Source organism: Labeo rohita, chromosome 25, assembly GCF_022985175.1.
Source record: "Labeo rohita strain BAU-BD-2019 chromosome 25, IGBB_LRoh.1.0, whole genome shotgun sequence".
In the NCBI taxonomy this organism is placed as follows: domain Eukaryota; kingdom Metazoa; phylum Chordata; class Actinopteri; order Cypriniformes; family Cyprinidae; genus Labeo; species Labeo rohita.
The window spans coordinates 6749354-6774136 of NC_066893.1; the positions used below are offsets into that span (position 1 = coordinate 6749354).

The following is a 24783-nucleotide window of genomic DNA, read 5'->3' on the forward strand; positions in this document are numbered from 1 at the left end:
AAGGAAATTTGAGACAGAAAAGAGGTTCGGATGAAAAGTAGCTCAGAAGGAAGGGTGAGGAAGCTTTGAAGAAATTAAGGTAAGGAAGTTTGAAAAGAAGCTCAAAAGAAAGGATCCTTTAAAGGAAACTTGACAGAAAAGAAGCTCGGAAGGTGAAGAAGCTTAGAAGGTAGGATGGAAGTTTAAAATAAATGAAGGAACCTCAAAAGAAGCTCAAAGGGAATGAAGCTCGTGGCAGGAAGGAAGACTAGATGGCAGGAACAATGTTCAGAAGAAAGTTTGGAAGAAAGCTCAAAATGAAGGATGCTTTGAAGGAAATTTAACAGAAAAGAAGCTTGGAAGGAAGGAAGCTCAGTAGAAAGCTTTTAAGTAAGGAGGATGAGGAAAGTTTGGAAGGAAGCTCAAAAGAAGGTCTGCTTAGAAGGAAACTTGAGACTGAAAATAAGCTTGGAGGAAGACAAGCTCAGAAGGAAGGGTGAGGAAGCTTTGAAGAAATGAAGGTGAGGAAGTTTGCAAAGAAGCTCAAAAAAAAGGATGCTTTGAAGGAAACTCAACACAGAAAAGAAGCGTGGAAGGAAGGAAGCTCAGTAGAAATGTGAGAAAGCTTTGAAGAAAGGAGGATAATGAAAATTTTGGAAGGAATCTCAAAAGAAGTTCTGCTTTGAAGGAAACTCGAGACAGAAAAGAAGCTTGGAGGAAATGAAACTCAGTTGGAAGGTGAGGAAGATCTGAAGGAAGCTCAAAAGAAAGGATGCTTTGAAGGAAACTTGAGACAGAAAAGAAGATTGCAGAGAAGGAAGCTCAGTAGGAAAGTGAGGAAGCTCTGAGGAGGTTTGGAAGGAAGCTCAAAGGAAGGATCCTTTGAAGGAAACTTGAGACAGAATAGAAGCTTGAAGGGAAGGAAGCTCAACAGTAAGTTGAGGAAGCTCTGAAGAAGTTCTTAAAGAAGCTTGAGACAGAAAAGAAGCATGGAGGGAAAGAAGCTGAGCAGGAAGTTGAGGAAGCTTTGAAGATGTTTGGAACGAAGCTTTAAAAAGGATTCTTTGAAGGAAACTTGAGGAAAAAAAAGAAGCTTGGAGGGAAGTAAGCTCAGTAGAATCTCAAAAGAAGGTATGCTCTGAAGGAAACTTGAGACCGAAAAGAAGCTCAGAGGGAAGGAAGCTCCGCAGAAATGTGAGGAAGCTTTGAAGAAAGGAACTTAAGGAAGTCTGGAAGAAAGCTCGAAGGAAGGATCCTTTGAAGGAAACTTGAGACAGAATAGAAGCTTGAAGGGAAGGGAGCTTGGTCGTAATATGAGGAAGCTCTAAAGAAGTTTGGAAGGAAGCTTAAAAGAAAGGATGCTTACAAGGAAACTTGAGACAGAAAAGTTGTTCAGAGGGAAGGAAGCTCAGCAGAAATGTGAGGAAGCTTTGAAGAAAGGAAGATAAGGAAAGTTTGGAAGGAACCTCTGAAGAAGTTAGGAAGGAAGCTTAAATGGAAGGATGCTTTGAAGGAAACTTGAGACCGAAATGAAGTTTAGAGGGAAGGAAGCTCAGTAGAAATGTGAGGAAGCTTTGAAGCAAGGAAGATGAGCTAAGTCTGGAAGGAACCTCTGAAGTAGTTAGGAAGGAAGCTTAAATGGAAGGATGCTTTAAAGGAAACTTGAGACCAAAAAACTTGAAAAAGCTTGAGGCTTGGAGAAAAAGCAGCTCAGTAGGAAGGTGAGGAATCTCTGAAGTAGTCTGGAAAGAAGCTTCAAAGGAAGGTAAGGAAATCTGGATGGATGGCATGAAGAAAGCAAGCTTAGAAGAAACAAAGAATGCTTGGGAACAAGGGAAACAATCTCAGAAAGATGTTTAAACAAAGGCACTGAAGATGGCTAGGAAGTAAAGTATAGTTTTACAATATCTTTACTATTGGTTTAATCATAACACATTGTACAAGATTGACTTCCATGACCAAATTTTCGTTGTCTTTGCGCACAAAAAGTATTCTCGTAGAGATGTCCTACCTTTCTAGGCCTTGAACGTGGTAGTTGCTTTGTTGTCTATGCAGGGTCAGAAAGCTTTCAGATTTCATCAAAAATATCTAAATATGTGTTCCAAAGATGAACGAAGGTCTTACAGGTTTGGAACGACATGAGGGTGAGTAATTAATGGCAGAATTTTCATTTTTAGGTGAACCAACCCTTTAAACCGCAATTTAAGTAAAGCTTTGCCGTTTCTCAAACTAATGGTTTGATGTCAAGCTGGATTGAAGGGAAACAAGAACAAAATATCTTCAAGATAAATTAGCTTGACATCCTAATGCTCAAATCGCTAACAACAACCTTAAATATGACCCCTGTGGAAGATTGAGATACTGCTTCTCAAGCCAAACCCATCTTTTACAGCATATCCAAGGAAAGGGATTAAACAGACCCTGTGCAATTCATACAACAGACACACATCTATAAGTCTCCTGATTCAAAGAGCAGACAGAATGACATAAATAACTCTATTTTACAACAAACGTATCAACGCGCAGATGAGCCGAGCTGTGACGCTTGTTCTCGGGAACAAAGAAATAACAGTGAAGTTAGTGTCAAAATGTCAAGTCTTTTCTTCATGTTGTCTTCATTATGTTTCTAATTATACAGCTGATTTGACAGGCTACGGCATATCACTCCATGCGTTGTAAAATATCTTGTAAAATATCAGCATGACCTTGAAACAACCTCTGTGAGGAGACGCACAGTCCAGTCCCGCCTTCGTGTTTTTCCTCCACGTTTTCAATGGAAAGCATCTCACAGCAACATAAATTCTGATGACTTGATGATTTTATTGCATCTTGTTCATCAGATGTTTTCACTGCATCCAACTGGCGGTAAAACAAGAGGTGAGATTCTCACGAAGACGATTTGTCGTGTCAATAAGGACAGTCAAGAAATGTGATTGGTGTACTCAAACGACAACACTGCAGCAGCTCAATGAGAACTTCTCTTCTACCAAGGGATTTACCTCTGAATCCCTGCCATGTCCACATTAGCGTCCAAAACTCTGCTATCACGACCCAAGACAGGCAATACTGTGAAATACAATCCGGTCCATTAGGACACAACGATCACTGGGATCGCAAAAAGCCTTGGAGCATTTTATTTAGCATATTTTGTTTTATACCTAAGGAAAATACTTGTTCCAACAGAGGTAAAAAGGGTAAATTCATTTAGAAGCTTGTATTGGGACTAAAGCCTCAAGGTTGTGACAACAAAGTTAAATCCTAGAGAATTTAGATCCTATAGCAGGTACTTAACGGATGCTAGTTCTGCACACATCTGGTTTCAATACCGAGATAGAGGAAACTTAAAGGTCTGGATCGCAAATGGGCATAATTGCATACATACCAATATAAATATACACATTTACAGAGGGAAAAACACACTTGTGAATATTCAAACTCCTGAGCTCATTTTTGTCTCGTCCAAATTCAATAAAACTGCTAATCCAAAAAAGCCGATTAGAAACAGATCACGGTAGTCTTTGCTCACTCTTTTTACATTTGTTTGAATAAGCAGGCTTAGAATAAGTCTTCATTGGGTCTGGTTCTGGTGCAGCCTGAATCTGTAGTGCACAATTTCAGATGTGCAGATAGTGCCAAAAAGCTTACTATGTAAATGCAGCACTGTTTGTTTGAGCGGTCCAACATGCCAACTTCAGACTTGACCAGTGGTTTGAGTTTGGGGCTGGACTTCCATTTGGTGCTGCTAATGGTGCATTTTATTATTAAGTTTTCATTGACAAAAAACTGTTTCAAGGTACCAACAAGCTGCTAGGGTTTGGTTTTGTACTCATTTCCAGATTCGATTAGATTCAGGTTCAGTTCCAATATCCATTTTAAAGCACTGGACCCAAACTAGAAAGTTTAATTGCTATTTACAGACAAAGTCAAAAGTTTACATACACCTTGCAGAATCTGTACAATGTTCATTATTTTACCAAAATAAGTGGGATCATACAAAATACATGTTATTTTTTATTTTCTACTGACCTGAATAAGATATTTCACATAAAATATGTTTACATATAGTCCACACAAGAAAATAATAGTTAGAATAGGTAGAATTTATAAAAATGACCCCTTTCAAAAGTTTACATACACTTGCTGCCTAATACTGTGTTGTTATCTGAATGATCCACAGCTGGGTTTTTTTTGGTTTAGTGATAGTTGTTCATGAGTCCCTTGTTTGTCCTAAACTGTTCAGAAAAATCCTTCAGGCCCCACACATTTTTTGGTTTTTCATCATTTTTGTGTATTTGAACCCTTTCCAACAATGACTGTATGGTTTTGAGATCCATCTTTTCACAATGAGGACAACTGAGGGACTCATATGCAACTATTACAGAAGGTTAAAACACTCATCGATGCTCCAAAACTTTTCGAATTTGAAGATCAGGGTAAATGTAACTTATTTTGTCTTCTGGGAAACATGCAAGTATCTTCTGTAGCTTCAGAAGGGCTGTACTAAATGAAAATAAATATGATATTTAAACATCTTTATTCAGTTTTCACCCCCGGCTCTTAATGCATTGTGTTTCCCTCTGAAGCATCAGTGAGTGTTTGAACCTTCTGTAATAGTAGCATATGAGTCCCTCAGCTGTCCTCTGTACAAAAAGATGGATCTCAAAATCATACAGTCAAATACACAAAAAGAATTTTCAGGACCTGGAGGATTTTTCTGAAGAACAGCAGGCAGTTTAACTGTTCAGGATAAACAAGGGACTCATGAACAACTATCACTAAACAAAAAACACAGCTGTGGATCATTTATGTAACAACACAGTATTAAGAATCAAGTGTATGTAAACTTTTGAACAAGGTCATTTTTTATAAATTCAACGATTACTCTCGCTTGTGGACTATATGTAGACATCTTTTATGTGAAATATCTTATTCAGGTCAGTACTAAATAAAATTATAATAAAAAACCGTATACAGCTAAATGCGTCCATGTGGACGGGCCCCAAATACAAAGTTCTGTCATGAAAATCTATATGGCGCAGGAGGTTCTAACTCAGTCTGATATAATCACATTATTGCTCACAGCTGATTAGTTCTTTTCATATCAGCAGCCAGTGAGCTTGCTGATCAACATTTAAATACTCAGCTAACGCTCCCTTCAGAAACCCTCCACCTCCCCAGCTCCACCTTTCTAGATCTGCTACGGTGTGATTTCATCTATGCTGTATATAGGGGTTATTTTATAAATGTTATATGTGCAGCAACAGAATTTCTTACATGAGCACTGCAGCATGTCTAATAATATATTGGCAGTCGCAAATCTCGGTTCTTACAAATATTCTGCCAAAACCAAACACGTTAACATGACCATGCATGTTATCATGCTAAACTCACCACAGATTCTAACAGAAAACGCAGTAAAGGATTTGTCAGGCTGACTCAAATGCTAACTCAGGGCACGTTTACACAACAATGGTGTGCTAAAAATGAAAATGTATAGACAACACTGTTAACTTAAAATGCTGTATTATGTATGCCAGGCCAGTAGATGGCAATGTAATTTGGTAAAGAAACACTGTGTGAAGGGTAATCTTTTCAAAAACGTGCATTTTGAAACCCCTTTTTAAAAAATATTGGCCCCCAAAACGCTATAATACATTGTTATACTCTCGCGAAGGCAGAGACTGACGGGGAAGAGAAGAATTGTTGAATAAAGTTGCTATTTTTGTTTTCTTTGTGCACAACATGTATTCTAGTAGCTTCATAACATTACAGTTAAACCACTGATGTCAGTGGACTATTTTAACAAAGTCCTTACTACCTTTTTGGGCCTTGAACGTGGTAGTTGCATTGCTGTCTATGCAGGGTCAGAACACTGTCAGAATCCATCAAAAATATCTTAATTTGTGTTCTGGAGATGAACAAAGGTATTACGGGTTTGGAACGACACAAGGGTGAGTAATAAATGGCAGAATTTTCATTTTTGGATGAACTACCCCTTTAAGAGTTATTTGAACTGGACTACACTAATAGCCCTCAATGTTTTGGATTCGCTAAACATTGCTTTTTTACTCACTTTACCTTTCTTGTCAAAATAGGCGGTACTTGGCTGCAAACAACCGCTAATGCACCTGGACTTACCAACGGGAGCCAAATCTCCCCCATTCCTACCTACCTCAAAACCGGTCGAGGAAGTGACTGCAGCACCGTACAGATCTCCAACTGGGTGCACAGCTGTGCACCATCCCCTTGTGAAAGGGGAAGTAAATAAAGAACTCTTGTTCATAGAAAACACAAGGCCTGAGAGGTTTCAGTAATAAACATCTGCAACGTCTGGTCTGAAGAATTTGCGAGCACAATGTGGAACTAACCAATTGTGCCAACCAAAAACACAATCTCCTCAGACTTCAATCTTCTCACCCTGTTTTGACGTTCTTTGCTTATCTTTTGCACCGTACTTGGAGATGTGGGGTTCAGATCAGAGGGCAGGAGAGGGGGCATCAGATAAGAGCACACCAAGAGGTCGCCAACTGATTTAATGCACTGTTAACACTCCTTCGCTTTCTCTCGTGGAAGTCTTTCATGTGCCGTCTATGTGCGTGTTTGCTTTAGATGGTGGAAGGAGGCTAAATGATATCGCACGCTGTTATAGACCGACAGCCTGTAAATCATGGGCTCTTCCCGTTGACGGCAGAGAGAACATGGCGGGCAGATGGGGATGTAAAAACTCAAAAGCAATTCAGATTCCCTGTTTAACCAGGCAAAGAAGTAACTTGACATTATTTTCAAGACAAGGTCTGTGCATCTTTCAAGCGACAATCAGAGTGGGAAAACACCATAAAATGTGGTCTATATGAAAAAGTTCTGCTTTTGTCTTCCATAGAAGAAAGTAAGCCATATGAGTTTGGAACAACATCAGGGTGAATAAACAATGACAGAATTTTCCTTTTTGGGTGTACAATTTCAAGTCCAAGACATTCTGCAATAATGCCAAAAAATATTAAATACCTTGCCAAAAAGTGATCCATATGCACAGCACACAATGTCCTCTTTAACCTGAATCAAAACGTTCTGTGACCTGAATTTAGAAAATCATGGTAGACCATAAGTTTTTGAACAGTAAGATTTGCAATGTTTTTTAAAGAATTCTTTTCTGCTCACCAAGCCTGCATTTATCTGATCCAAAATACAGCAAAGTTAGTAATACTGTGAAATATTTTTACTATTTAAATTAACTGCTTTCTATTTGAATATATTTTAAAATGTAATTTATTCCTGTGATCAAAGCTAAATTTTCAGCATCATTACTTCAATCTTCAGAGTCATATGATCCTTTAGAAATCATTATAATACACTGATTTGCTGTTCAAGAAACATTTATTATTATTATTATTAATTATTATCAATACACAGTTGAGAACATTTTTTCAGGATTCTTTGATTAACAGAAGATCAGCATTTATTTGAAATAAAAAGCTTTTGTAATATTATACACTATACCATTTAAAAGCTTGGATTCAGTATAATTTTTAATCATTTATTTTTTTTTATTTAGCAAGGATGCTTTAAATTGATCAAAAGTGATGTTAAAGACATTTATAAAGTTACAAAAGGTTTCTATTTCAGACAAATGCTCTTCTTCTGAACTTTCTATTCATCAAAGAAACCTGAAAAAAATCATCTACTCAGCTGTTTTCAACATAATAATAATAATAAGAAGAAGAAGAAGAACAAATGTTTTTTTGAGCAGCAAATCAAAATATTAGAACGATTTCTAAAGGATCATGATGGGAGTAATGATGCTAAAAATTCAGCTTTGAAATCACAGGAAGAAATTACATCAAAATAGTACTGTTTGCTGTACTTTGGATCAAATAAATACAGGCTTGGTGAGCAGAAGAGACTTCTTTGAAAAAACATTAAAAATCTTACTGTTCAAATACTTTTGACTGGTAGTGTATGTCTAACCCTAGTCCGTTAAACCATCTTGCTTATTCCGAATATTTTATAATTGCTAAAGTAACAGTAATAATACACATTTTTTACTGAACCTCATGTTATTTCAATTTATACAACAGTTCTTTCTGGTCCTCGAATATAATTGGCTGAGAGGAGTGTGACATTCTAGTGATAACATCACTCCAACTGTTGCACCATTTGTATCGCTCCGCTTGGGGAATTTCTCACAGCGAGTGTCAATGCGTACACCCAAATCGACTATAATTTTACAAATAATATTGTTAAATAATATTGTTTTTGTCTCACAGAATTTAGTTTTTAGGCGAGAATGTACTTGTTTAGACTTCAAATATGCAGTTTGTTAACAAAAATAACGTCTATATGAATATTTGCGTCAACGTTTTCGGAGATCGGCGTCAGTGCTCGTTTAGCACTCATGAACCCGCTGAGAGCAGCCTCACCTCGGGTAGTTCTTCGGGAATTTGCAGCGGCTCTGATGTCTCTATAGTGGTTAAACACTAGATATAATTTGTTTTGGGTAAATCTAACGGGCAGTCTTTGGTCTCATTAATCTATTAGTTGTTCCAGAGCAAATAATTTTGGCTGAGGGCTAAAACTCATCACATTATATTTTATGTAACTTTATTCAACACTTCTTTCTGGTCCTCAAACATGATTGGCTGAGAGGAGTGCAATATTCTAGTGATAACAGCACTCCAACCGTTTCACCGTTTGTATCACTCCGCTTGGGGAATTTCTCACAGCGAGTGTCAATGCGTACACCCAAATCGACTATAATTTTACAAATAATATTGTTTTTGTCTCACAGAATTTAGTTTTTAGGCGAGAATGTACTTGTTTAGACTTCAAATACGCAGTTTGTTAATAAAAATAACGTCTATTTGAATATTTGCTTCAACGTTTTCGGAGATGTGAGCTCCAGGGCGTCAGCGCCCGTTTAGCACTCATGAACCCGCCGAGAGCAGCCTTACCTCGGCTAGTTCTTCGGGAATTTGAAGCTGGCTCTGATGTCTCTATAGTGGTTAATCATGAGCTATAATTTGTTTTGGGTAAATCTAACGGGCAGACTTTGGTCTCATTAATCTATTAATTGTTCCAGAGCAAGTAGTTTTGTCTGAGGGCAAAATCATCATGTGATATTTTTTGTTTTTCTGGTCCTCGAATATAATTGGCTGAGACGAGTGTGATATTCTAGTAATAACAGCACTCCAACCGTTTTACTCTTTGTATCACAAAGTGGTATTTCTCACAGCGAGTGTCATGGCAGACACCCAAATCCACTATAATTTTTAGGGGTGCTCCGATTGATCGACAACCGATCACTATCGGCCGATATTTGCTTGGGGATGTCTGATCGGCGCTCTCTAAAAAGGCAGATCTCATAAACCAATTTAAAGCTGATGACGCGCCTGCCGTGAGATATGCAGCGGCATGTGCGGGTAAAACAATTATAATGCTGAAGGCGAGGTACAATTCATATTTCTTCATTAAATACCTAAGTAATTTGAAAACCTTATGTGAGACATAATTTTACAAACAGCGCGAGTAAATGACTGCCCCCTCTCTTTCACTCTCAAAAGTGCGCAAATGACTTCCAATCACCACATCGCGTCTGACTATAAGCAAGCTGCACAGTTGACACAGGAATTGTTACTTGCACAATAGAATCAGTGTTGCATCGTCGCTAAAGTTTGTAAACTGCATTTCTTTTTAATTCTTTACAGTGTTTAATTATTCAGCGCTCGCGCGCTCTCCTGGAGACTAGGCGCTCATGCACACTTGAAGCATACACACATAACGCCACGTTCACATACCTCCGTTTGCATATGTTTTTTTTCCGCGCTCATGCTAACGGATTAAAGCGTTCAAGCTGCACGCGGTTGTGGTCTGGCAGTGCGTTCCAGGAGCGGTGTATCTGCAGCAGTGTCCGCACGGAGTCTGTGCTGCACGTGCAGAATTAAAGTGACAGCGCATTGTTTGCGGTAAATACAACCAAGGATTGACACGAAAATGTCATAATTACACCATAAATGCATATCATTAAAGTCTACTGTGTTTCACACTCAACACATATGGGTTTTTGGCTAGGTTTTAAGGAAAAGAGCACTTTTAGATAAGGAAATAACAGACAACAAAGTTGTTTATTAACAAAAGGATTGCTTGTAATAAAGATTTAAATTAAAAAAGGCAGTAGAACTGACTGTTTCTGTCAATGGTAAGTTTTTAATTTAGAATGTTTGTGATAACGTAAGAAAAGTAGTTTAAATGTTTTGCAACTTGCTTGAGCAACTTAATACATAAATCCAGAAGAAAACGCAAAAGTAAAATGCATTGAATAATGTGTTGCTTATGTTTATTGTGTTTAAACACATCTATGAAAGATTACTGGACTGAAAATAGACTGAAAAAAAAAAAAGAATCACAATGGTGAAAAAGTATTTTCAATAACAATGTTAGGATTTGAAATCAAAATAATGGATAAATGTGTTTGTGGAAATCAGGCTTGTGCTGTGCGTAAGCATTTGTGCAATAATCGCACAATTCTAAAAACAAAAATGCATGAACACTTGAACACTGCATGATCATACATTTAGGTGAGATAAATATATATAAAAATATAAATATAAATATAAATAAATATATATATATATATAAATAAAAGTCTAAATAATGCTCCCCTCCACCCCTCAAATAAAAAAACTCCTCTCTCACAAAAAAAAAAAAATAAAAAAATCAGACCCTGAATAAGTGTCTAAAAATCCTGATTGGAGTATCTCTATAAATAATTCTACATGATTAATAGAAGGCTTTAAAAAGATCAATATTGGTGATCGGATCGGCAGATACAGCTTTCTGTGATCGGCCTCAAAAAACCCTGATCGGAGCACCTCTAATAATTTTATAAATAATACTGTTTCTGTGTCACAAAATGTAGTTTTAAGCCCAAAATGTACTTTTTTTATGCTTCAAATATGCGGTTTGTTAATAAAGATCTATTTGAAATGTATATTCAAAAATTTGCTTCTGTGTTTTTGGAGATAATGCTCATTTATGAACACTTCTGTGGAACACAAACTGAGACAAGACAAACTGTGACATCCTTCTGTGTTTTACGGAAGAACGAAAACCAAACGGGTTTGGAATGAGGATAACTGATGACAGAATTTCCATGACTGTGTAAACACTTTGATATAAAGTGTTTTTGAAGCATTTATCCCTCTGCTGAAAGCTTTGAGGTGACTGCAGAGCTGCTGGCCTGAAGTTCTGCTGACCTGAGGCTGAGCGGAGGACAGGCCTCCAGCTGTTTACAGGATGAAGATGAGTCGAAGACAGATGAACCATAGCACAAGGAGATGAAAAGAGAGGACAGGGAGGAAGAGGAGGAGGGACCAAAGTGAAGAATTCCTTGGAAGGGACAAAAAGACCTGATGCAGAGCGAGATGTGGAAGAGGTCCAGGGAAATCATCTGAACGCTGTATAAGGGTTGATGAAATTTTCTTTCGCTCTCTTTCCTCTTCCCATTTTGATTTCATGCGAAAGCACAGATAGACACTGTCTAATGCATATTAGACAGATTTCAGGAAACACGTATTTTGTGTACGTGCAAACACTGGCACTGGGGACTAAATGCCCCTTCATATCTACAATCATCTGGGTGACATGCCAGGAATATTTAAAAAAAAAAAAAAATGCAAACATTTACACACTGCTACTGTACAGATGAAAACTATCACTATAATGGAGCATGTTACGGGTGCGTGAGTGTGCGTAAAAAGCTGGAACTGGGAAACAGGCTGATAAAACAGCAAAAACCGCCTTAATGGCAAAGCACAATCTAGATTTTCTAAAGAAAAAGAGAACAGTTTTTGCAGTGTATGTTCCTCTACAAAGCTAAATCTTGTTATATGGTTAAAATAAAATATAATATAACAGCAGTATAATATATTTAACTATAACCATTAAAAATTTGGTAGTTGAAATAAAAAAAAACATTTACTGCAAAATATTTTAAAAAAGAAAAAAAAAAATATATATATATATATATATATATATATATATTATTTCAGCCTGTTGCCAAGGCACCATTTAAAGTTTTATTAAAATAATTTGAAATAAATTTCATTTTTAGTAACAAAAACAATACAATATTTCTAAAACTAAGGAAGATAATGAACATGGATCCAAAATGTAGCCATTGAGAATGTGCAATTGTGTGTGTGAAATGGGTTGATTTCCAAAAAGGCCGCTTTTGATCTAAAGTTTGTCTTTGAAGTGAGTCGAGAAACAGGAAGTGCATGCTGTCCCAAACATCATATTCTCAGAACAAAAAAAAAAGAAAGAGGGCACACAAAGACACTGTCACATGGACACGGGCCAATAAATGTAAAAGGGTACCTACATTTACCTGGCCGTCTTGCCCAACATGCACTTGGTGGATCTGTAGGTTGCCCTGCAAGACAGGAAAGACACACATATTCAAATGCCAGCAGTTGTCGCTTTCCATGAATGGGGTTAAAATTAACTAGCGTAGCATCAAGTAGCATCAAACATTGGAAATGTTTAAATAGTAATTTTGTTTTCTCCCATCTCAGAAGTTTTGATTGTCCAACTACCCAACAAATCATAAGATATTTTTGAGACAAACTGGGGAATTAATTAGTGATTAAACAATTTTTCACTATACACCAATTTTAAAGAGACAGTTCACCCAAAAATGACAATTACCCTATGATTTAGGCATTCAAGGCATCCTAGGTGTAAATGACTTTCTTCTTTCTTAGAGTTATATTAAAAAATATGTCCTGGCTCTTCCAAGCTTTATAATGGCAGTGAATGGGTGTTGAGATTTTGAAATCCAATAAAGTGCATCCATTCATCATGAAAAGTGCTCCGCACAGCTCCAAGAAGTTAATAAAGACCTTCTGAAGCAAAGCCATGCATTTGTGTAAGAAAAATATCCATATTTAAACTTTATAAACCATAATCTCTAGCTTCCTCTAACTGTCGTACACGCATTCACAAGAGATTGGCATTTCAGTGGATGATGTAAGAGAATGCGGTGACGAACATGGAAATGACATACGCACAAACGCAGAGGAGAGAGGGAAACAAAAAAAAAAAAAAAAACACTGGTCATAAATTAGTACAAAAGTACAAAGGGATTTGTAAAGAAAAATATCAGAGGATTACACATTAAAGAATCTGAAAAATGTCAATTATTTCATCAAAATAAGAGGGATCATACAAAAACCAAGGATGTTATTTTTTATTCAGTACTGACCTGAATAAGACATCTCACATAAAAGATGTTTACACATAGTCCACAAGAGAAAATAACAGCTGAATTTATGAAAATGACCCTGTTCAAAAGTTTACATACACTTGATTCTTAATACTGTGTTGTTATCTGAATGATCCACAGCTGTGTTTTTTTGTTTAGTGATAGTTGTTCATGAGTCCCTTGTTTGTCCTGAACAGTTAAACTGCCTGTTCTTCAGAAAAAATCCTTCAGGTCCCACAAATTCTTTGAGTTTTAAGCATTTTTGTGTATTTGAACCAGTGGTGCCTGGAGAAGTGGGAATACGCCCCAAATACACGCTGAAAAGAATAACTCACTGATGTCTGGACGAGACTCTCCACAATCTCTGATGAAATCGGTCAGTTTTCTCTGTATTAGAGCCGTTTTGAACTTTCTATTTGAATGCATTTGTTTACTGGATCCTTGGATTGAAAAGTTCACAAGGTTTCACCATTTTAAGAAATTTCTGATTGTAAAAACCTGCTTCTTTTTATTTTTAAGGTATTGTTTTTGTTATAATGTACCGGTTAAATTTAGTGATCAATAATAATTACTATTTTACCATTCTGCGCGTGTCCCCTGACATGCTTTTGCGTATGAACAGGCAGCATCTGGAGCAGGCGCATCAGGCACAATCATCAAAAATGTTTCAAAGGAAGCCAGCGCCACGGTTCTGACCACATCACTGTCTTTACTGGGTGTTTTTAGGGAATATTTGCATTTATTCACATGTGATTGAATTAGCTATTCAAGTGGTGGACGGTCACGATTTTGGCTAATGCAGGACTAAATAATGTATCAGAATGGATTTAGAAGTGGGTATACGCAAAGCCAGCTGATAAAGAAGTGGGTATACACCGTATACCTGTGTATTTCCTACACTACACCACTGATTTGAACTCTTTCTAACAGTAACTGTATGATTTTGAGATCCATCTTTTCACACCGAGGACAACTGAGGGACTCATATGCAACTATTACAGAAGGTTCAAAAGCTCACTGATGCTTCAGAAGGAAAAACGATGTATTACGAGCCGGGGGGTGAAAACTTTTGAACAGAATAAATATATGTGCATTTTTCTTATTTTGCCTAAATATTATATTTATTTTCATTTAGTACTGCCCTTCAAAAGCTCCAGAAGATACTTACATGTTTCCCAGAAGACAAAATAAGTTACATTTACCCTTATCCTCAAATTCAAAAAGTTTTCACCCCCAGCTCTTAATGCATCGTTTTTCCTTCTGGAGCATCAGTGAGTGTTTGAACCTTCTGTAATAGTTGAATATGAGTCCCTCAGTTGTCCTCAGTGTGAAAAGATGGATCTCAAAATCATACAGTCATTGTTGGAAAGGGTTCAAATACACAAAAATGCTGAAAAAACTGAAGAACTGAAGGATTTTTCTGAAGAACAACAGGCAGTTTAACTGTTCAGGACAAACAGTGGGCACATGAACAACTATCACTAAACAAAAACTCAGGTAACAACACAGTATTAAGAATCAAGTGTATGTAAACTTTTGATCAGGGTCATTTTTATAAATTTAACTATTATTTTCTCTTCTGGACTATACGTAAATGTAATTTATGTGATCTTATTTTGGCAAAATAATTAACATTTTGCAGATTCTGAAAGGTGTATGTAAACTTTTGGAAAGCAACTCTATGGTGAATGCGTGTACAACAGTTAGCCGAAGCTACAGATTAGTTCAGAAAATTTTAAATATGGATATTTTTGTAACTCAAACACACTGATTCCCTTCAGAAGGCCTTTATTAACCACCCAGTGCTGTGTGGAGCACTTTTTATGATGGGTGGATGCACTTTATTGGACTTCAAAATCTCAACAGCCATTCATTGCCATTATAAAGCTTGGAAGAGCCAGGACATTTTTTAATAGAACCCTGATTGTATTCATCTGAAAGAAGAAAGTCACATACACCTAGGATGGCTTGAGGGTGAGTAAATCATGGGGTAATTTTCATTTTTTGGGTGAGCTATCCCTTTAAGTGTCAAAACTGTAATATTTAGTTTTGTTTAACATAACCATGACTCTCAGTTACACACACACACACACACACGCACACATATATACATAATCAATAAATAATCAAACCATATTTTATCCAAAGTTAAAACAGTGTACCAATAACGATAAACCAACATTTAGTGCCTACTGAGTGAGAAAAACTGATTCAGAACTCTGTTATTTGAAATCCCATTACACATTTCAGCATTGTTTCTTTAAAATTAATAGTATTTTTTCATGTGTTTTTAATTATTCTTTTTATTTTCTTATTCATTTTATTTTATTTAATCTTTACTGCTAGAAAATAAGGTCCCAAGTTTTAGTAACAGGGTTGAAAATATTGCAATCCTGACAGAACTTGAATAGAAAGTGAAACAGCTGATAAATATTTAGTTTGACCACTTGAAATTAATGATCAACATCTACAGTTTTTAACTGGCCATTTGTCGAAAAAGAAAAATGTACTCTCTATTTCAAAAGAGAATTTCAGACTCTGTTTTGCATCTTAATCATGGAAAGTGTCAGTTACACAACGCAGGGAAAAAGTGCTGCACCACAACAAACTTTCAATCATGTTTCCCATCTGACTGTAAAACACACACTCACACACACCTGACAAATATCTGGATAAAGGGAAATGATCTTACGACGGCTCATTTCCTTTACAAACTCTTCCAGATAAATGGTTTTAACGAGGCGGGCCAAATATATTACAAAGACAGTCTTTGTGAGTGGAGGCTGGATGAAGTGGCACGCTGTTGCTAAGCTCTGGACTTCAAAACAAACAATATTACGAAGAATTTACCCAAAAAATGAACACTGAAAGTCTACGGCCATCATATTTTTTTTTTTTTAGAAACACTAGAAGAGCTTTTCAACATTCTTCATTTTCTCCTCCTCCCTTGTCTTTCTTCCTTTCAGCATGACAGATGGATTTGATCAAAATAATGTTTACATATTTGTGGACACCTTTACATAATCCTGTTAAAATCTAGGACGTGGAGTACTCCGGAGCCTTACAAATCATGCTTTAGAAAAATACCCCTGCCAAAGATCACAGTAAAATTGGTAGGTCAGGAATAATTATGGATAGGTGGTGAGATTTGATGGTCTGAGTCATTGAGACCTTCATATGGGAAACACAAATGTGGGGTGGAGTGCCTCAGAGGAAGAAGAAGAATGAGAAAATGAAGGAAAAAAAGGAAATGATGCTCACCTCGCTGTCCTGTGTGATCTGCACCTGTTCGCCCTGTGGCACCTGAGCGATGTGGAGGTGTCCCTGCGGTATCTGTGAACGGAAAAACATCCAAATGAACGTCATATCCAATAATGCTGTTGTCAAATAATTATATTTGACAATTTAAAGTGTGAATGTATTTAACGGTGCATATTTAGGATGTATAAAATACTAGGTATGAAATTATCCATAGCAAGACAAAAAGTGGTAAATAGAAAAAATATAAACAAGATTTATATATATATATATATATATATTATCAGTGAATTTTTTTTTTTGTTTTTGTTTTTCCAAAGCATTTATGCTTAAAAATCTCCAAATCTGCATTTATTTTTGCTTAAAAAAAATACTTTAAAAACAGTAATATTAAAAATGAATACAATATTTTTTTTCCATTTAAATATACTTTAAAATTAAAATAATCTTTAAAAATTTAAAATTAAAAATGAATACTGATATTTAATATTTTATTTCAGATTTGTATATATATATATATTTACATTTTATTTTAGGATTTAAATATTCATGTTAATATTCATATAATGTTATATATAAATATATAAATATATAAATATGTATAAATATATATAAATATGTATAAATATATATATATATATATATATATATATATATATATATATATATATATATATATATATATATATATATATATATATATATATATATATATATATATATATATATATATATATATATATATATATATATATATATATATATATATATATATATATACACCCACATATTATTTTTTTATTTTATTTTTGTATATTTATTGCAGTACATATATATATATATATATATATATATATATATATATAAATATATAAATATATATATATATATATATATATTATTTTTTTTTTTTTATGTGTGAGTGTGTAATAACAATATATAATAGTCAATATTGATATATTATGTCATATTTGATTTCTAATTTTATATTCCATATTTATTGTTTTATATATTCATTTCATATCTACAGCCATGTGAAAAAGTTACTGAATTTAATTCCATGGCTTTCTGTATCAGGACATCATTAAAAAAAAAAAACTGGTTCTAGGCTGGTCTTAAAATTTTGAAAATAAAACCTCAGATGAACAACAACACATGACAAACTGACCGTGTCATTACTTACTGAACAAAAATAAAGCCAAAATGGAAAAGCCGTGTGTGACAAAGTTAGGACGCCCTTACTGTTGACATTGGAATTAAGAGGGTAAATAACAGTCAAACACTGCTAATAAAATACCTTTGATTAACTGATCATCAGCAAGTCTGAGCGCCTCTATACAAGCATAAGCTTTGACAGTTTGCTGGTCTGGAGCCTTCAGGTGTGCGTTAACACAATGCCAAGGAGGTAAGACATCAGCAATCATCTTAGAGAAGCAATTGTTGCTGCCATCAATCTGAGAAGAGTAATACAGCCATTTCCAAACAATCTGAAGTTTACTCACAAGTGGAAGACATTGAAAACAGACACCTCTCCTTCCAGGAGTGGACGTCCCAGAAAATTCACCCATGATCAGACCGTGTAAAGCTCAGAGAAATGGCAGACAACCCAAGAACTACACCTCAGACTCTACAGGCCTCAGTTAACATGTTAAATTATAAAGCTCATGACAATACCATTAGAAAAATAATGGCATGTTTGGAAGGCTTGGCAGAAGAAAGCCTCTTCTATCTAAAAAAAAAAACATTGTAGCACAGTTTAGGGCTGCAAAATTGCATCTGAACAAGTCTTCTGGAATAACGTCCTTTGAACAGACGAGACCGAAGTGGAGATGTTTGGCCATAATGCACAGCGCCAAGTTTGGTGAAAACCTAAAGAGCATATCAGCACAAACACCTCATACCAAAAGACAAACATGCTGAAGGAGGGCGGATCATTTTGGGCTTGTTTTGTAGCCACAGGACCTGCAGCACCTCACAGTCATTGAGTTGGCCATGAACTCCTCTGCATATCAAAGTATTCTAGAGTCAAATGCGAGGACATCTGTCCGACATCTAAAGCTGGGTCATGCAACAGGACAATGATCCCAAGCACACCAGCAAATCTACAACAGAACGGCTGAAAAGAATCAAGGTGTTGCAATAGCCCAGTCCAAGTCCAGAGCTCATCCTGACTCAAATGCTGTGGTGAGAGCTGTGCATAAGCAAATGGCCACAAACCTCAATCAACTGGAGCAACGTTGAAAAGAAGACTGGTCCAAATTCCTCCAGAACGATGTGAGAGACTGATAAAGTCACACAGAAAATGAATGCTTCAAGTTATTGCTGCTAAAAGTGGATCTACAGGCAGCTGAATTATAGGGCGTCCTAACTTTGTCACACATGGCTTTTACATCTTGGCTTTATTTTTGTTAAATAAATAATGACACAGTGTGATATGTCATGTGATGATGTTTATCTGAGAATTTATTTTCCAAATTTTAAGACCTGCCAAGGACCACATAATTTTTTATTATGTCCTGATACAGAAAACCACAGAATTCAATAGGGTTTCCTAACTTTTTCACATGACTGTATATACACACACATACATACACGTTTGAAAAATTGACACATCATTTAAAACTAAAATGAAACATTTACCAATAATGTCAATGTAATGATGTTTTCTAATGATAATCATTACAAAATGAGTGTCATCTTTCAGTAAAGTATTTACTGTACTGTATTTATTATAACATGCCAAACGTATCACAGCTAACCTTGGATGACTTTTTAGCCTTGTACTGGTACTGCGGTAAAGAAACAACAGATTTTTCCACGAATAATGTGACGTGTTCCTAAACATTTGATATTACTGGTTTTGTTAATCAGTTTTTTCGGCACTGCTTTCCCAAAATTCTCATGAAAAAAGGTCTAATTTAGGCAAGCTTATACACGAGCGATCATTCAAACCCTAAAAAGAGCGTGTCATTGTTTGGCATATGTGACAGGCTAAATTTATCAATTATGTGCAAGTGACAAAAACTGAACATTCGCGGAGTCAGCAGCCTTGACAAAAGCTGACCATTGAGTTGTTGCCTCCGAGAGTATAACTATCATGGTTCGGGTCAGGGAGATGTTACACAAACAACAGATGACAGATCCGTTTCTGAGTCGGCTCATGCCAAGAACTCCTCCACAGATTTAACTCTCCTGATTGTACATTGTGTATTCAGGGTTTTGATTGTGCTGTCACAATGTATGCCGATCATATTTCGGATGGTGTGTCGGGGTGGAGATGACCTCATGCAGCTGCGAGAGTCAGAGATCATGTTTAGGTCGCATGATCGGGCACAGCGGAAACTCTGCTTCTGAAGCTCCATTAAAATGATTGCATGGGATCGGCCATTCCTCTGAGTACCAGCACTCAAGAACACAGAGTTCTGGAGAAGCAGACATTCTCACACAGAGATCATGAGATGTTTGAGTGTGTTTATGCGTTTGTCTGCATAGCTGACACAGATCTGAGATGAATGGGTATGTATGCATTACGGGATGTGTGGTCTTGCACATGCATGAATTGAACCAGATATTTACGTTTGGTGAGGAAAAGAATACATTTTTTGTCTTTGCAAAATGTGCTGCCACCTTGTTGATACACAGTTGCTAGGCAGATAGATAGATAGATAGATAGATAGATAGATAGATATCAAAAAGAACAATAAAATGATAGACGAAAGAACTAACAAATAATAGACAGATCTATAGAACAACAGACAAAACTACAAAATGATAGACAGAATGATAAAACGATAAATGAACAAACAAACAACAAAGCTAGATAGATAGATAAATAGATAAGCGATAAAACGCTAAACAAACGAACGATAGCTAGAACTTCAAAATGATAGATTGAACGATAAAACGATATATAAACAAACGCACAAACTAAGAAACAAATGATAGACAGATAGATAGATAGATAAATAGATAGATAGACAGAATAATAGAAGAACAATAAAATGATACATGAACAAACAAACAAAACATCAAAAACAAGAACGATAAAATGATAGACGAATGAACTAACAAACGATATAGATCTATAGAACGAGACAAAATTACAGAACGATAGACAAAATGATAAAATGATAAACAAACAAACAACAGAGATAGATAGATCTTGATAGAACGATTCAGGGATAAACGAACTAACACACAAACAAATGAACAACCGAGATAGATGAACGATAAAACGCTAAACCAACAAACAAATGATAGATAAACGATAGAATGATAGACAGAACGATAAAATGATACATAAACAAACAAACTAACAAACAAATCAACAAAACAACAAAAACAAGAACGATAAAATTATAGATGAATGAACTAACAAATGATAGATAGAACTATAGAACGAGAGACAAAACTAAAGAACGATAGACAGAATGATAAAATGATAAACGTACAAACAAACAGACAGACAGACTGACAGATAGAACTATAGAATGATAGACAGAACGATAAAACGATAGACAAATGAACTAACAAATAATAGATCTATAGAACAAGAGACAAAACTACAGAACGACAGACAATGATAAACGAACAAACAACAAAGATACAGACAGACAAATATATAGATGAATGATAAAACGCTAAACAAATGAATGATAGATAGAACTACAGAACGATAGATGGAACGAAAAAACAATATGTAAACAAACAAATGTACAAACTAACGAACAAATGATAGATAGATGATAGACAGATAGATAGGTGATAGATAGATAGATAGAATGATCTTGATAGAACGATTCAAGGATAAACAAACTAACACACAAACAAATTAACAACCGAAATAGATGAACGATAAAACACTAAACCAACAAACAAATGATAGATAGAACTATAGAATGATAGACAGAATGATAAAATGATTCCAGAACAAACAAACTAATGAACAAACAAACCAACAAAACAAGAACAATAAAATGAAAGACAAATGAACTAACAAATGATATACAGATCTATAGAACATAAGACAAAACTACAGAATGATAGACAGAATGATAAAATAATAAACGTACAAACAAACGACAAAGATAGATAGATAGACAGATAGACAGACAGACAGACAGATAGATAGATACAGATAGATAGACAGACATATAAATAGATAAACAATAAAACGCTAAACAAACGAATGATAGACAGAACTACAGAACGATAGATGGAATGATAAAACAATATATAAACAAACAAATGCACAAACTAACAAACAAAAGATAGATGATAGATAGACAGATAGATAGATAGATAGATAGATAGATAGATAGACAGACAGAACGCTCTTGATAGAATGATACAAGGATAAACAAACGAACAAACAAACAAGCAACCGAGATAGATAGATGAACGATAAAACGCTAAACTAACTAACAAACGACAGACAGAACTATAGAATGATAGACAGAATGATAAAATGATACACAAACAAACTAACGAACAAACAAACAAACGATAGACAGATGGACAGATAGATAGATGGATAGATAGACAGATATAACTGCAGAATGATAGAAAGAACGATAAAATGATAGACAAATGAACTAACAAATGATAGATAGATCTATAGAAGAGACAAAACTAAAGAACAACAGACTGAATGATAAAATGATAAACGTACAAACAAACGACAAAGATAGACAGCAGACAGATAGATAGACAGATAGATAGAACTATAGAATGACAGACAGAATGACAAAATGATACACAAGTGAACTAACGAACAAACAAACAAAACAACAAAAACAAGAACGATAAAACGATAGACAAATGAACTAACAAATGATAGATCTATAGAACAAGAGACAAAACTACAGAACGACAGACAATGATAAATGAACAAACAAAGATACAGACAGACAAATATATAGATGAATGATAAAACGCTAAACAAACGAATGATAGATGGAACTACAGAACGACAGATGGAACGATAAAACGATATATAAACAAACAAATGCACAAACTAACAAACAAATGATAGATAGATAGATAGATAGATAGACAGACAGACAGATAGAACGATACAAGGATAAACAAACAAACAACCGAGATAGATGAACGATAAAACGCTAAACTAACTAACAAATGATAGATAGAACTATATGATAGACAGAATGACAAAATGATACACGAACAAACAAACTAACGAACAACCAAACAAACGATAGATAGATGGACAGACAGATGGATAGATAGACAGATATAACTACAGAATGCTAGAAAGAATGATAAAATGATAGACAAATGAACTAACAAATGATAGATAGATCTATAGAACAACAGACAAAACTACAGAACGATAGACATAATGATAAAACGATAAACGAACAAACAAACAACAGATACAGATAGATGACAGACAGACAGACAGATAGATAGATAGATAGACAGACAGATAGATAGACAGACAGACAGATAGACAGATAGATAGACAGATAGATAGATAGACAGACAGATAGACAGATAGATAGACAGATAGACAGATGGATAGATGGGTAGGTGGCCGAAGTTAGTGTAAACAGGCTTGTAAACACTTGTAAATATACACTTCGTTTTATATTTGTGAACAAAAAGTGTTACTTTACAAAAGCAAGTGAATTTTAGACTTTTAGATATTTAGTCATATTTGCATTGTTTTATTTTTGTAATAGTGATTATTTTCTCATCCAGTTTGGAGGAGAGGAGACACTATCCCCCTTACCTCTTTGGGGGAAACACCACATTTATATGTTCATATTTTTGTGGGTTGGCGTTTTTGATGATGCTGATATAACGATACTCACTACTTGCACCTGTCCGTCTTCTCCTATGCGGTGGATCTGAACTTGCTGTGCGGCTCCAGCCAGAGCGTAGTGCAAGGCCTGCTGAGTAGAGGTCTCGATGGCCGATGTCTCTGCGGCTGACACTCCATCTGTTCGAGGACACACATAAACAAGTTCATAACACAGTCCAACTATGTGGGTCAAACCAGAAACTAGAGAGACCGGGTCAGATTGTGTCAAACAACTGCTTTCAATAACAGAAGATGCTCCATTGTGACTGCCAAACACACACACACAGAGATAAAGAGAGAGACCTCGGTCTGTCCTTCATCATGATTTCAGTGTAATCAGACAAACACCCATTCGCTCACACAGCCGCAGGTCACATACCCCCCGATATTTGTGCAAATGCGAACATGCGTGAACCCAAACAAATGTAGAAGAGAACATACGATAAACAAGGTTCTCACAGACGGAGTGAAGTGAAAGAGTTCACATACACACACCCTGAACTTGAGGAAAATCCCTTCCAACTGCTGCTGGCCAGGATCCAGCGCATCTGCCAGATTAGAGCGTGTTTATACAGCGTAAACGATCTCAAAATACACAACAAGGGCTCTCGACCCAGCAGCCCAAATGCTCTCGTGCCCTAAAACTGTACGTAAACCCAACCCCTTAGTCTAAACAACGAGAATTACCGACATGCTACAACAGCCCAGACACTTAAAACACACACTCGCCACATTTCTGATTAAAGGTCGTCGAGTCGTCTCTGGAAAAACTGTGCGGGTGTTCATTTACAAAGTTGGAGTGATTTTAAATCATAGCGAAGGGGGGCATATTAGCAGGCTAATGTTTCTTGGAGTAAAAAGCACCGTATGTGACAATGCCGTAATGTTCGTTTTCCCAGTCGCAATGTGATCTGAGACTACGCTGGGTTTTCCCAAGGTTGCGGATGAAAAGTGGATTCAATTTTATGCATCTGAAAGATTTTCAAACCAATTTGTTCTTCAGCTTGCTAGTTTTCACTTCTTGGCTCTATCGGTTTAGCAATGCTTGTATAAAACAAAAACAACTGGGTTTTATGATTCTACGATGAGAATTAAAAACACAGCATTATAGCGTGTCTGCAGATTAAAATGTTTTAATGTAGGCCCCTCACTACAGCATTACAGTAGGTACCTCTAACCCAGATACATCTTCTAAAAACGTATTTATTTTAAAGCTTCCTGATGATTATTTATGTAATTTTTTTTTACTTTATTAGTATAGGACAGTGTAGAAGAGACAGTAAACGAAGTGGTAGACAGAGACGGGGGCAGGATCGGGAAAGGTTCTCGAGCTGGGATTCGAACTCCGGACGCCCATATGTCGCCTACGTAGATAGATAGATAGATAGACAGAACTACAGATAGATCGACAGAACGATCAATAGATAGATAGATAGAGATAGAATGAAAGAATGAAAGCATG

At 35.9% G+C, this 24783-nt stretch overlaps 1 protein-coding gene across 4 annotated transcripts in view; it reads right to left on the reverse strand.

The window, feature by feature from the left end:
- banp (BTG3 associated nuclear protein) overlaps positions 1-24783 on the reverse strand; it is a 73705-nt gene that overhangs the window by 25467 nt on the left and 23455 nt on the right. For 3 of the 4 annotated variants that reach the window (XR_007825813.1, XM_051100160.1, XM_051100158.1), the window contains exons 9-11: positions 23332-23459; positions 16499-16570; positions 12356-12406 (exon numbers count right to left, since the gene is read on the reverse strand). Coding sequence is in view for 3 of the 4 variants with exons in the window: in XM_051100160.1 (XP_050956117.1) it covers positions 12356-12406; positions 16499-16570; positions 23332-23459 (251 nt within the window). In the remaining variant the exon portion in view is untranslated. The remainder of the gene's footprint in view (positions 1-12355; positions 12407-16498; positions 16571-23331; positions 23460-24783) is intronic. The other variant, XM_051100159.1, reaches the window with a different exon arrangement.